Source organism: Colletotrichum tamarilloi (genome assembly GCF_030869305.1).
Source record: "Colletotrichum tamarilloi strain Tom-12 chromosome Unknown Scaffold_82.1, whole genome shotgun sequence".
Lineage (NCBI taxonomy): Eukaryota > Fungi > Ascomycota > Sordariomycetes > Glomerellales > Glomerellaceae > Colletotrichum > Colletotrichum tamarilloi.
In genome coordinates, this window is record NW_026849465.1 from 1 (window position 1) to 14,464 (window position 14,464).

The 14,464-nt window shown below is 51.3% G+C and overlaps 3 protein-coding genes across 3 annotated transcripts; 1 reads left to right on the forward strand and 2 right to left on the reverse strand.

The window, feature by feature from the left end:
• Window positions 1-1,777: 1,777 nt before the first annotated feature.
• CTAM01_12748 (uncharacterized protein) lies at window positions 1,778-3,074 on the forward strand (the record flags this gene model as incomplete). Its single annotated transcript, XM_060528753.1, has 2 exons — window positions 1,778-2,545; window positions 2,601-3,074. The coding sequence occupies 2 exons, from the start codon at window positions 1,778-1,780 to the stop codon at window positions 3,072-3,074; spliced, it is 1,242 nt and encodes a 413-aa protein (XP_060389304.1).
• A 301-nt stretch (window positions 3,075-3,375) lies between these two features.
• CTAM01_12749 (uncharacterized protein) lies at window positions 3,376-4,634 on the reverse strand (the record flags this gene model as incomplete). The annotated part of the gene is made up of 2 exons (XM_060528754.1): window positions 3,376-4,345; window positions 4,402-4,634. 2 exons carry the CDS (start codon window positions 4,632-4,634, stop codon window positions 3,376-3,378), a joined length of 1,203 nt encoding a protein of 400 aa, XP_060389305.1.
• A 2,507-nt stretch (window positions 4,635-7,141) lies between these two features.
• On the reverse strand, window positions 7,142-8,939 carry CTAM01_12750 (polysaccharide deacetylase; the record flags this gene model as incomplete). The annotated part of the gene is made up of 5 exons (XM_060528755.1): window positions 7,142-7,991; window positions 8,050-8,198; window positions 8,249-8,344; window positions 8,400-8,637; window positions 8,695-8,939. The coding sequence occupies 5 exons, from the start codon at window positions 8,937-8,939 to the stop codon at window positions 7,142-7,144; spliced, it is 1,578 nt and encodes a 525-aa protein (XP_060389306.1).
• Between the last annotated feature and the right edge of the window lie 5,525 nt (window positions 8,940-14,464).

Here is a 14,464-nt window from a genome sequence, read left to right on the forward strand (position 1 = left end):
TCCTCGAGAGCCTGACGAAGCTGATCTTCGGTATATTGAGGCATTATATATAGAAGAAGACATGTGCAAAAGATGAGCCCATTTGGACGCGAATTGAAAATGTTGTGATAAAAGGAGGTTGGGGGTGGGCATTGGGTTGTGGTGGATTTTCGCGTTTTTGTGGGTGCCAGAAACAGGGGGGTGCCAGGAAGTGGGTATGTTGACTTATGAGGTCTCTGATGGGAACAGTCCAGGGAAACAGCTTTCTAGCCGCACGAAAACGGTGCGATACGACACGGGTGGTCACTTTGCTATATGTGCGCGCAACTCCGGCATGTCTGTGAACGTGATATTCGAATTACCATTGAACCAAATCGATGCTGATCCTTACTTTTTGTTTCTAATCAACTTCGATGATAGGTCAGAAGCCTGTGACCTTGAGACAGTAGCGACGTACTTAAGGTAGTTGGAGATGCTGATATTCTCTTCGCACTTTGTTGAATGAAGCTCAAGTACCTGCCGCAGTGGCCTCGGCATATTATGTCGATATTGGGGTCGATCTGTGGCGATCTTCTGTTCGTCGAATCATTCTGCCATTCCGAGACTCGGCTTACATCGTCAAGTTTGTTCCAGTCGCGTTCAATTCTTGCTTCCTGGCAAAGATATTGATGTGCGAACTACGAGAGCCGGATCTAAAGGGTGTGATCGGCATGATACACGAGACCATGCTTTCTGCATTCTTCCTACCTGTAGTAACCGGCCGGTTCTCTTTGGTAACAGTTCACGTTGCACTCGACGCCCCTGGACCGGAAGCTTGCATCTGTGGACCGTGACTGATCGACACACCATCACATGTAAAGAGTCGTTGTGATAGTTTCAACTTCGCTCAAGAAAAATAAGGCTTCTTCTGGCGTAAGTCGTTTCTATCTTATGGCTCAGTAGTCTGAGCAAAGTGAGACAAGAGTGCGCATTCAACCACCTGGACGATCACTAGCGTTTCAACATACCGCATCGAGGATCTCATTGGCGGCTACGTAATCTGGCATGTCTCTATTCGTGAGGTTCATCGAGATCTAGTCCCCGCATTGGAGCCTAGAGAATGAGAAAAGGTGCGGCTACTATTACATCTCTCGTCTTTTGGAGACAGCGATATCGATCTTGACGCAACTTCAGCGGTATAAAGTCGCCGAGGTTCCCTTGATACTAGCTCCACTGCTATCAGAGCACGCAGTATCATCCACAAATAACCCTGACCATCTCTATTAGATCACCGATTTCGTATCTCACAATGTTTAGAGTCCGTCCTTCTCTCCAAGATGTGTGCGAACATTACACGTCTGGCGAGGATCGCAATACCCTAGAGAACATCGTCAGAGCCTTCCGTAGGCTTCAGCAACTTGATCCAAGTAACGAAGACTCCTTCTTCACTATCGCTGGATATCATGGAGAGCCATGGATAAAGGAGAATCCTTATCCCGACGGATCGATTTACGACGATTGGCAGAGAGGTTACTGCCACATCAGACAGTGTTGGTATCCCTATCACAGGGATATTGGTCGATTGGTTCGAACCGTGGTTTGACGAAGTAGGTCAAATGACTATGAATATATTCTGCTGCGTAGGTGTAGAAGGGAGGTTCCAACCGTAGGTTGGGCAGGCTGCGATAATCGTAAATAGGGCCCCTAATTGGCCCTTGCGCAGTCGGCCGTACGCCGCGGCCGAATTGGACTTTCAATCCGACAGACAGTATTGTTCCCCACTTGGCATCGAGCATACCCCCTTCGGCTTGAAGACGCCATGCGTCGGGCTGTTCCCGATGCTCCAAGTCTAGCCCTGCCATTCCTGGACGAGTGCCGGCCCTTCGACCAGAACACTCCCCTCCCTTGGATCTCGACGACCCCGACTTTCGACCTTGATGGGGATAATACGAACCCACTCTACTCCTACAAGTTTCAGAAGGGAGTTGCAGACAACCACGGGAAGCCATCAGATGCCCAGCGTTACAGCAAATCAACGGGATCACAGACGGCTCGTTACCCGCTTGCGGGTGTCACTAGCTTGGACGGAAAAGACCCCGCTTCGGTTGCCAGAATTCTCAACGGCAATATTGCAGCTTGGCTGAGCGGAAAGATCCAGATTGACGGCAAGGCGTCGCTAACGTCAATCCCGGATACTGTCTCCATCGTCTCGAGATACAAGGCCAGTCTTGGTGCCCCCAACTACACGCTATTCTCGAACAAGGCTTCCAGGGGCGAGTGGCTTCATAATACGAAAGGCTCACTGGAGAGCAAGTTCCATACTTCTCTTGAAGACCCACACAACGCTGTTCATCTTGCCATTGGAGGTTTCTATCAAGATGGAGAAGAGAACGCTAAACCTGTTGAGGATTTCCATGGTGACATGGGAGAGAACGAAACCGCTAGCTTCGACCCCATCTTCTTCCTTCACCATGCCTTCATTGACTATGTCTTCTGGACATGGCAAGTCAAGCACCGCCTTACCAAGCCGGGTAGCCTGTTAGTGAAGCCCAACATCACAGCGGGAACACTCAGCGCAGGAAGCCCTGTTCTCTCCGGGAAGCAAGTTGGAGATGAGCAGTCCTCTTGCACCTTTCTTAAAGTCCGGATGCATCAGCGACCCTGTGTTCTACACTTCAGACGACATCACCGACATCAATCAGTTGGGATACATGTATGGCGAGGGTTCCCTTGACCTTCTGACCAGTGGGCCCGTTCTGGGCGACCCTGAGCTTCCACTTGTCGCTGTCGCCCGCGTCGGTGGCATCAGCACCATGTTCCATGAGGGATCGTTTGTCATCCGTACCTCTGCCAAGCTTGCCGACGGTCGTGAGATTGAGATTGACAGCGACGCAATCCTCAGTCGATGGGTTCTCGCAAATTGCAATAACTGTCAGAAGAACAAGCTTGAGACGTATACTTACATCCCTTTTGGCGCGGATCTGATGAGGGCAATTGGAGCTGAGACTAAGGAGGACATCCATAGCAAGCTCACTGTCTTCATCCAGACGCGCGGACAGAATGCACCAGTCAAGGACTCATTCAGTGCTCTGCAGCCTCTGATCGAAATCTTTTAAGCGTCTGCTGACTGGAAATTGTAATCTGGAATAAGTAGCACCGAGGATATACGGAGTTTTTCTCGATAGGTCACTCTCAATAGCTCACATATGACCAAATCTAAGAAGCGCAAATCTGAATTTCTTGACATATATACTGTAGTATTCTCATACCAGTACCAAGCTGAGTTGCCTTGCACTTCAGAGTCTGAGAGAGAACAGTATTCACACTAGCAGCAAAGTACTTATAGATCAAATTTGAGGGTATCAACCAATACATTCTTCAAAGAAACACTATGCTAATACAGAGACTACGGAGACCCTAAACATCCAATCCAAGTCCCTCACACGTTGTGATGATGCCCTCCCTCGCACCTGGTGGTGAGGTACAAACCTGCAAGTTGAAAATGCATTTTGTGGTGCTGTCAACAGGCAGGATGTCTCCAAAGGGATACGTCAACTGCTTCCCTCCAGCAGCATCAACGCATTCAGCCACTTCCTTGGTGACAGTCTCTTTTTTCAACTGATACTTCTCAGTCAAGAGTTTCATAAGATCCTTGCGCCCAATAGAGTTCTTGTGATCCGAGCGCTGGATGAGAATGTACTGACGCCAGCGGCCATCGGGATCTTGCGAACAGAGCTCAGCTTCGGTATACTCTGTGCACTTTTCGGCAAATGGCTGCGAGCGCAGGACAAAGACCTTCTGGGCTTGCAGGGCAAGGCCAATCGTGTAGAGTTCCAAACTGCGCGTCATCTCCTTCTGCATGTCACCCTGGGTGATATTGCGGCTGGTTCCAAGGAACTTTCCATCGCGGATGATCTGGAAAATACCCCCCGTGACGTTGACTTGTGCGTCGATGGTGGTCTGGAAGCTGGACGAAACGGCAGACTGCCAATTTTGAACGACCTTGCCTAGGGAAGTGGCAACATTGCTCCAAGAGAGAAAGAGGTTGGTGGGCTCAGGGGCTTTGAGATTGGTGGAGACGAAGCTGGAGGTGCTGCCGACGGCGCCGGCAACGGTGCTGAGGGGACCCGTGAAGGGGATAATGGATAGCACGCCAGCAAAGACGCGGGTCATGGTCTTGAGGTGTGTGATATCGTCCTTGGGGTTCGGGTAGAAGTCTTGGACGATGCCCGGGAGGGTGAGGCTCAAGATGCTCGAGGCGAAGGTGATGGCAGTGTTGAGAGAGTTCATGTAGCTATTCCAGTTCTGAACGGCAACGAGAGCGTACCATCCGGGCAATTTGACCGGAGAACAAGGTTGGCCGGCATTACAGAAGCTATCGAGGCCGCTATCCTGGGTATTAGTGTCCACATTTTGCAGACAACGTCATGGGTTGAGACTCACCAGAAGAAGTTGGGTGCGCCGAAGGAATTGGCAAAGTTTTGGACAGCGTTATGTTCTACCTTGCTGACGTTGAAGGTCGTCCATTCAGCAAGGAACTTCTCGATTTCGAGCTTCTTCCATGTGTCCTGGTTGAGAGCCTCAGTCTTGCAGTCTGCAGAACCGGTATCTTGTGGAACGGGGGTAGCGATAGCGCCAGTGTAGGCCAAGGCCAGAAGGAGTTGATTTGCTCTCATTATGAGAACTTCTTCGAGAAGCACTCGTAGTGACACACAGAGAAGATGTAGATTTGAAAGAAAAAATAAAGAATGTAAAGGGCAAAGGAATGAGCCCTGGTAAGCTAGAGCGAGTCGAGAGAGTGTATAGATGAGTTTGATGAGTGTAGCAAACCTCTTCTTCTCACTACAGCTGACCCTGAGATCTTATACACTCGAAAAGGCATCTTTCTGATACCTGAGAACAAGACCAACCTGCTCCTGAGCTGAAGACTGATCAGTCATCTTCCAGTCATGCATGAATTGGGTTGTAAGTTGGCGTGGTTCTCCACGTGCCGCTCGACTCGTGCTCAGTGGGCCCTTAATATGGAACTACCCACCGGCTGCTATATCGATGCGCTTCTTAAGACGTCGAAGCATTAACGACAATGAGCAACAGGTACGTTTTGAAACAAGGGCTGCCCACTGTGTTTTCTTGTACACCGCTTAACAGCCCTACGGATCTTTTCTGCATCCCAGGAAAGCGAAGTAGTTTATTTGAGTCTCCTTGTAAGGCCGGTGCGGAGACGGTCTCGCCAAGTCTTTAGCCGGTTCGTTCCAACTTCCATCAACACAGCCCTGCAAGTGGCATGAAATGGAGTCGTCCAGTCTAAAGATAGAATTGGTTTGGCTTTGATTGAAGGAGGATGCTTCTTCTCGCCCAGCTCGCTTACAGTCTAAGGAGCTTTGAGTTCTCATGAACCCAGATGTAACGTACGATGGATTCGAATATGAATGAATGCCACTCAAGGAAGTGTCAATGGCGCCTGACGCGGCGATTAATCACTTTTTCTGTCAGCGGTAAGGTGGAAATAGCGATGTCTTTCCTGCTCCTTCTTGACGCTAACGAAACCTAGTATTTAGCTAATCTTTGGTTCTAGAAGCCGTATGCAGTGTGGTCGGAAAGCATATATCGAAACTAACCGCTGACAAACCTCAGCTGCACTCTGGATAGGATATGATACTTCTCAGCCATGATCACAGTCAGGCATGACCTTCCAAGAAGGACCCATATTCTGTCAGCTCAAAGTTCAGGCTATAATCTTTAATCATGCCAAAACCATGGCCAAGAGGGGAATCATAGAATGCCAAGTAAGCACCCAGGTCTAACGGCTGTGCATGCCCCTCTGACCGCCCAATTCCCAGGTCCCAGGGGCACTGTCGATAGAGATCGAAATGAAGTGGTCCCAACAGGGCGGCCTTTGGCCTGGCGACATCTAGTCGGTGCCATCGGTTCGCTTTGCGGTTGCTTGAAAATCTTGGGTGCGAGCCGACCTGCCCTATTTTGTCAGCTCTGATAGGCAACTACTGACTCGTGAAAAACAGTTCAAATTGGATGAAGGTGTTCGCCGCCGGCTGTTTCATCCGCTTGTCAACTGAACGTTAGTAAGTGTGCCTGCCAAGGTGTAGCACCCGCTGCTCGCGTGTTCATCTCCTAGTTGGATCGAAAGAGAGTTGAATACGAGAATAACCAACATCTTTTAGTTCCGTCGAATGTGGGTGAAAGAACACGATGCCGCCGGCTCTTGTAGCCGAGAGGCACGCCAAGGCCACCAGCGGAGGTCTCGGCTATCACATGAAACGTGGCCAAGCTGCCGTAGACCCTATGAAGTTTTCTATTCTTTTCTGAGGTATTTCTAAATTCAGACGAACTCACTATTTAGAACAAAGACTCCCAGAAACTTCAAAAAGTCATCTGGCTTGTTTGCGTGGCATTTCCGACTACTGCCTTCTATGTAGCCTTTCAGTCTCTCCGGGCAACCGGGCAACACGGTACTCCGAAGGATCCGCGGTGGACCCACACCGGCCCGGCCTCCATCTTTCGGAAGTTTTTGCCGCGGGCAGCAGAAGTTTGTGGACGGTCCAGACCCCAGATTCCGAGTCAAGACTCGTGCACTGAGCAGTTGATCTCTACTCATGATGTCACGCTCGAGAATAGTAAGCCCGCCAGCGCAGCGGTCAGAGTTCACAAAAAGCTTTCGCATCGATACAGTCGACTGCGGAGAACAGTCGAGAGGTATGCTAGAAGGAGTTTGAGCCGTTTGGCTTTGTGTTAGAGTCCATGGCAAAGCAGAAGTCTACGCTGTAATCTCATATTAGCACACTGCACGGTTTCAGGGCCTTAGATAAGTGGTCACAACTGGGAGAAATACTGCCTCGAACATGCAAGCCGCTATACTCCCGAGTAGATCACGAACACAGGGTGCTTGAGTCAGACGGTGAGGTTGCCTTTGTTTCATTCAACTGGCACAGGATCCTGCTCATTACAATTATATCATCAAGCGCCCATGATACCTACCCTTTTGATTTCCACCTAAGCCTAAACGCCAATAAGTACGCGGAGAGTTCGCTGATAGCTCAGCGGTCCCATTATCAGATTACACACTAAAGAATTTTTCCTCTGCTCAAAGAGCAGAGGTGACTCGAGAAGTCGAAAGTTTCAAGATCAACGAACGAATCAGGAGACCTCCACGCATACTTGACTATCATCAGTTCGATGTACCGCAAGTACCGAAACCAGCCTGGCAACCACTACCACAGTGGTCTGTCGTGGCACCGCACCATCCATACTGCGAACAGCACGTCGCGCCAGGTTCGCTGATGCAAGTGGTGCCGCCCTGCGTGGTACCACAACGCCCATTGGTACTAAGAGGCGGAGATGTCGCGGTACCAGTGGCCGCGGGCGCGGAGCTGGTTACGGACGGCAAGGGTACGGCTGCAGACGATGACGCGGAACTGACAGGGGCGGGAGAGCTCGATGCCCCGGAGATCTGGCAGTTGCCGTATAGAGGCTGGCATGCTGCGCCGCAGTGGTCGGCCGTGTTGCCACACCAGCCGGCGGATGAGCAGCAGGTTGCACCGGGCTCGGTGAAGCAGGTTGTGCTGCCAAAGTTGGCTCCACAGCGGCCGTTGGTGGAAGCGGGAAGAGTGCCGGTAGGGGCGGCGACGCTGGAAGATGTGGCAGTCCCTGTGGCTACGCGAGTGGCGGTGCCGGTGGATGGCGGGGCATCGCCGACGGAGCGGTACCAATTCTCTTGGGGGTCGTCGAGACATTCACCGACGGTGACAGACTTGAATCCGTTGCGGAAGAGGGACTCGAGCATGTGGTCTGTGAGATTATAGACGCTCTGATAGACGGGATCGTGCTCGATTTGAAGCCACTTGGTGGTGGCGACGTCCTTGCCCTCCACGTTTTCATCCCAGATGTCTTTGGAATCTTGGATGAGGTCGGCGCTGTCATGAAGATAGCCCTCGGTATCGAGGTTGAAGTAGGTGATGTGGTAACCCAAGTCATTTAGATAGCCCTCGCATGTAGCATCACAGGCTGAATAGGGAGGCCTATATTTGGTTAGACACAGACGCTTTTCACACTTGACCATGATCACAGTGAGCATACCTCATGTATGTTGGGAAGTAACCGAGAAGGTCAGCAAAGGCGATCTCATTGTAGATCATTTGGTTACGGAACTTTTCGGCGCTGATAGTCGTAAGTCTCTGATGAGACCAGGTGTGGCTAGCAATCTGGTGGCCCTCGGCAATCATGCGCTGTAGGAGGTCAGTCATTGATCAAAGCTGCAGGAGAAATGCAGACAAACCCTGATGAGAGCAGGCCAGTTGGTGGTTGGATCGTTTATCTTGCCCTTGCCCAGGTTGTTACCGGTAATGAAGAAGGTTGCCTTGGCATTGTATGCCTGCATGTACGTCAGCACGGCTCATTGATAGTCACATGTTGAGACATCGACATACCTTCAGCTTGTTCAGCAGATCCTCGGTGTAGATATAAGGACCATCGTCAAAGGTTAAGGCGATGTCACCATAGTGCTCGCAGTGGTAGATGGCCTGACCATAAGGGACAGAGCCGAGTCTGGTCCGGGGAACATTCGTCGTGTCTGGTCCATCGGGGCGGATGTTGGCATCGCACGACGGACCATACTCGATCATGCACGAGGGAGCTGAGCAGTAAAGGTAGCCTTGACCGCACCACCTGTCGCACGGTTAGACTTCCCGAAGACCTAGCTGTCGTGCGCAAATAATAACTTACCCAGCACTAGAACAACAGTCACTTTGGTCGCAGACCTGATTGTTATGATCGGGACCGCAGCGACCGTCAGGAGACTGGCGCTTTTCCAACCCTGAGACCGCAGGCTCTGGCCCAGCATGGGCAGCGCGGCGCTGGACTGTCCGACGAGCTGCAGTAAAATCTTGCAAAGCCCTCCTCCCAGCCATGATGTTTGGGACAGGCTGCTCATTGCTGCCATGGGCACTGTGGGCAGCAGCCAAGCCCATGCTGGCGGCAAAAGCGAGAGTTGTGAAACGCATTCTAATGGAGGGTCAACTAGCCAGTCGACACGGCGAGAGGATATGCGTGGTAACGAATGGGCTTCCCCGAAGGTTAAAGCAAAAGAAAATGGCGCTTAGCGAATGGAATTGGCAGAGCAGAGTTCAATAAAGAAGAAGCTGAGCCAGATTGGGACAATGTACACGATGCAGCACTGCACTCGACAACTTAATTACACCGTAGCCCGGAAGAATAGCAAAGCGGACTGGACGGCTCGGGGCCGGTCATTGTTATATAACACGGAAGCAGATGCGTCTTCGCGTCAGTAGACTAAGCAATAAGCAGCCTGAGGATGGGCTGAAAATGCAACCTTGACCTGGCGTGTGAGCGATCGGCTACTGCAAGCTGGGCCAGTAGACGGCCGCCCAGCTCCAAGCAGAGCAAATTGAACAGGGCAGATCAGCCCGGGCAGTCAACAGCGCAGAGACATAGTGGCCGGCTGATATTTCGCGCGTGGTGCTGGTATTGTCCAGACAGGCGCGTGTGGGATAGGTAACCAGGAGCAAGGGTGCCTTGCAGCGAGTCACTTCTTGGTTCATGGTACTCTCCACCGGCACATGGGGCTATTTTAGTCACCTGCTTGCTTGTATCGACTAATACGAGCTGGGAGAGGTCCATTCTGAAGGGAAAAGCAACCACGTCGCTGCGCCGAGAGCAATGGGGATGGCTCAAGTGCAGATGGCTGAATCAGAATCCCGAGCCATAGGCATTCAACCCGACGGCAGAGAAACGTATTTGCTATCCATCTTCAACACGAAAGTCTGCCGGGACGCCACTTGGCTGTCCTCGCCTTCAGTTTCGGACCACGCTGGCAACCTGGTGTATGTTCTAGCGACTTGGCACTTCGGGTTCATGAGGCTGTATGGTGCGTTGAGAGAGCCCAGCGCTGACAATATTGGAATAATACATGGTGCTATCGCGTGCCTGACTGATGAAGTGGTGTACAAAGAAGAGTTGTTTTCGAGGCTCAAGACTGTGCCGGAGGTCAGCCGGTATGAACGCCGAGGCCGATCAAGGGTCAGCTGTTGTGGGGTACTGAACAACATGAACGAACCGTTGAACAGCGCAAAGCAAAGAAAGCATCGGACAGAATGAGAGAACGAGATGCAAAGACTTTCATCCTCTCGCTCGTACGGACACTGCAACGTGCCTTTGCTTGCCCAGCCTTGCCTTGCAGATCGACTGAGCAACCAACGTTGCGATAGATAATAGCATGATAATTTCCGACTTTCGGAGTCCTTCGTTGGATGCATCGCCCTATTACCTGTACGACTGACGCGTGGAATCGTTGGTCCGTGGCTGTTCAATGAAGAAGGCTCCGTCACCGTTCACGAAGTCTCGCGCATCTTCTCATGTAGGTGAGATGGGCAGGATGAACTGTGGATGATGAGATGCAGTCACATTTCTCTAGCTGGTTAGTACCTTATTTGGGAGTTAATAAGGTGCCAGCTAGCACTAGAGGCGTGAGGAGAAGCCAGCCATACGCGCGACGCGAGGGGCAAGAAATGTGATGAGTGGATGAGATGATAAAAGTGGATGAGAGGTGGATGAGAGACGCGGGAGAGAGTGGATGAATGAGTGAAAGTGCAGTGAACCGGGGGCGGAAGGCGGGGCAGAAAGTGGAAAAGTGGAGCGAGACCGAGGGGGGGTGTTCTTTTTAGCCTTAAGAGAAAGCGAATATTTGGAGGTATCGCCATGCGATAACCGGGTGAGACACCCCGTACCCCCTTTCGGCGTTGAACCCCGCTAGATGCAGCTTTACCCCGCGGTGAGCCAAGGTCTACCAAACGGTGCAAAGGTAAGCAGAAGCCAAAGCAACACGTTCTCTCAGCGTCTGCCACGTCCCACAAGCGCCCCTGGCCTGCCGAATTATTGGCTTGGCAACACTTCGGTGGGCTGTCATTGTCTTTACTCCTTTGTAAGTTGCGAGTTGTAAGCCTATGGTGACATATCCCTCCTCTTGAAGATGCCTGGCTGCCCTGAAAGTCGGAACCAAAATGCTCTTTGCGCCCCCAGTAATGGAGACGGGACTTATGGTGCTTCGAGAGCATCTCTGCCGGGCGATGACAGCAGCCAGGGGTCTGGTGAGGCAAGCATTATGGGTTGAGTTCTCGACACCCTCTTGCCTTTCTTGAAGCTTTCTTGTCTTCTTTTGGCTTTGCTCGGCCGTCTGAGTCCACCATCACCACCTGCGTGGCCGTGGTCGTCACTGGAGCCTCCTGTGCGTATCAGGTTTGATCTAGTTCTGATGTGACTCTTACGGTGGCAGGCAAACAAGAGACTGGCAAACACCCACGGCATCCCAGCCATGATGCTTCCCAAGAATCCCAACTCAGTGTCTTTCATGTCGGCAGAGGATCCGATGCCGGGTTGACAGCAACATCGGCCGCCATTGAGGCGCCTTTTAGGCAGTTGACTGCTCCAGTTTCGTGCAGACACGGGTTTGCCCAGACTTTAGAGACAACCAACCATGTTCCTGTTTCACCAACTCCTTTTTCACTTCTCCAGCCTTCGTCTTCCCTGTCATCATCGGGCACAGCAAAGGTTCCATAGTCTCAAGAGAGGAAGGGGAAAGGCCTGGCATTTGGTCAAATTTTTCACGGCTCACGTATTCCATCACGGCACCGCTGACAACGGATAATAACAAGCTCAACTTCCGAGCTTGATACCGCCCGTCGGATTGCGTGTTGTGTAGGATGTCTCCTCCCCCCTCCCCGGTCTCCCAACTTGCTCAGAAGGATTCCTCGCTTCGCCCAATTCTGCACACACACACCACGCACGATGCAATGCTGCATCACGGCACAGCTGAAGCTTCCTGCAGTTTTTGGCTCGCAATCCACCGCATCGGGTTGTACTCGCACACAGTCGGGTAAAATAAAATAAAAAAGGTACCAGAATCGCACATGCTTACGTGAAGGAGGAAGAAAGGTTTGTGTCACCTTGTAAAGTCCGGTTGTTCCCGACCATTACCTACTGCCGCACACCCGGCAGTCTTCGGATTCGACCTTGAGGCTGATGCCAAGAAGCTGAGGGGGTTGCGATGCCACTGACGATGGTGGCGTGGAACGAGGTCGACCCGTCCAAGTGGCAAGTATTCCGGGATGGTTCTACTTCCCCTCTGTCTAACCCGTATTTTCAAAGCCATGTCGGGCCTGACCGTTGTGATACGCCAACCACTTTGTGTAAGACATTCCTATGTCTTGCCAGGAACGACCAAGACACCCTACCGGCCATCGGGTGTTTGGTGGTTGGAATACGATGTGATTCAAATGAGATGAGGGGTAAAACAGGCGAGTCTCAGGCTTTTCCGAATAGTACTTAGTTGCTAGAAGCTCGCTGTTCTCTACAAATGTAGTAAGCTCGACTGTTTGTCAGACTTTGACGAGAACTGTCGGGATAATGCGCAAATTACTATCTGCGGTTGAGTGGGAAATCTTGAAAATCACTCAAGGATTGATGCCATTTAGCGGGGTCCGGACACGGGGAACATTGGTTGGCCTACTACGTACGTATGATGTTTACCCGGCCTCAATGGCCTGGGCCCACGTTTCCCTCTGCTGAGTAGAGTCTGTTGTGAGCAGCAGTGAGGGGAGCAAGATCGACATTTCGGGGCATTATGCGTTAATCGTGGGAGAAATGGATGGGTAGGTTGCGGTCCGGATCACTTCCAAGGGTGAATCTCCCATGGCCTTCTCAGCTTGTGTCCGTACTTAGCAACCACACAACCTGGCAGGCAGGCACTCCTACACAGGCCCAATGTGATCGATGCAATGGGGAAACGTTTGAATGAGTGACTAAGTATGTGCAAGACACTACCATTGTCGCTCTGTTTCTCGACTTAAATCTACAATCTCCCCGCGACAGAAACTGTTTGCTGAGTCAGAGGCCATAATGTAGAGAGTGTCTTAACAGGCGGACGGACATCACCTCCGTTACCCTCCCGGACACGAGGCACTGTGGATCGATGCCGGGCTCGGATGGCGAAGTGTCACCCGGGCGCTGCCCCAGTGTTCTAGTGCCGGCGCTACTTACAAGCTAGAATCGTGGGCATGAAGCTGTCACGATCTTCTATGATCTACCGCTATATCGGAACACAAAGCCCACGCCCCTTTTGGCTGGGACTACATCCAGGCTTCGAGCATGCCTACTGATGCTCGTCATGGGCCATGGCTACCTCAATACCAGTCCAAAACACTAGTTACTGCTAGGTCCCGTGGTTAATGCGATCTTGGGCGGCGCCAGCGCTACCCCCAGAGGTCTCCACAGCGGCCCAGACTCGGGGCCTTGGTGTTATTCCCGCCTTTTACACCACGGACATCGCAAGCCCCGTGGTTGGGCCTGAGAAGCACGGTCCAGAACGAACTATGGTAGGGCAGAGCGAATAGCGGAGGGGATCATCACTGTCCAGTGTGTTTCGCCCAGGAGGACTTGAGATGAAATGCAGTGGCTTCCGAAGTTCAAGTGGTTCATCTCAAAGATATGTTTCTGTTATTGAAAACAATCGACGCCAATGAAATTGTGAGGACTCAAATCGCCGAACTGCGATGGCAATTGTTGATTCTCATATACCTACTTGAGTCGCCTCAATTGGACTTTTGGCGCTGTCTTCAGCTGGCAGTCCTCGACGCCTCACTCCCCACCGCGATCGATCTTGAACTCAATTCGCCATAGTTTGGCAATATTCTAGCCCAAATGCCTTAGCGCGCATTGTCGACGAAAGAAATACCATCAGCTCAATGACACATGGCAAGCCACAAAGGCCCGCCGTCCTGGCTAGACTTCGATTTGGTCCATCGAAGAAGGTTGGATGAACGCACAAACGATCCCGTCAAGAATGGATCAATTGAGATGCACGCGAGGATTGACATGTCAAGCCAAATTTCAGATAGTCAATTGTTATTCTGGATACTCATGGGAAAGGTATCTATGCTTCATAAGTCATTTCATGTAGCCACCAGACCTAAAAAATTACATTAAGAATAAAGAAATAGAATCACTGCCAAAAACAACTGTCGTTCAGGGAATCCCCCGGCGACGAAAGTATAGCGAGTTGTGAAGAGTCGAAACGATCAAGGCCCGGTCGGAGCTCAGCCCCTCACCATCATCCCCTCTCTTCTTCCACCCGCGCCCATCTGTACAACAAGGTTTTCGATATGTACGAACTTTCCAGCTCTTTTCGAGATATGTGATGATGATGGTGGCGGTACCGTGTGTGCTGTGCATGTGTGCAAAGATGAAGTGAACCAATCCCCGAATTCCTTCGCTTCCTCCCAATATCCAGCTCGCCTCAATTGTGTGTCCTTTTCCCAAAAGAGTGTAGATGCTATGTAGATATGATGATGCGATATCAACTTTTTCTCCGATTTCCCTCCAATCATGGTCCTTCCCATATTCTTCACGCTTTCCCATTCGTCTGACTTGGACGAGTCTAATGTTCCCATATTTTTCAGCCTCAAGCAAGGTAAAAACGCCA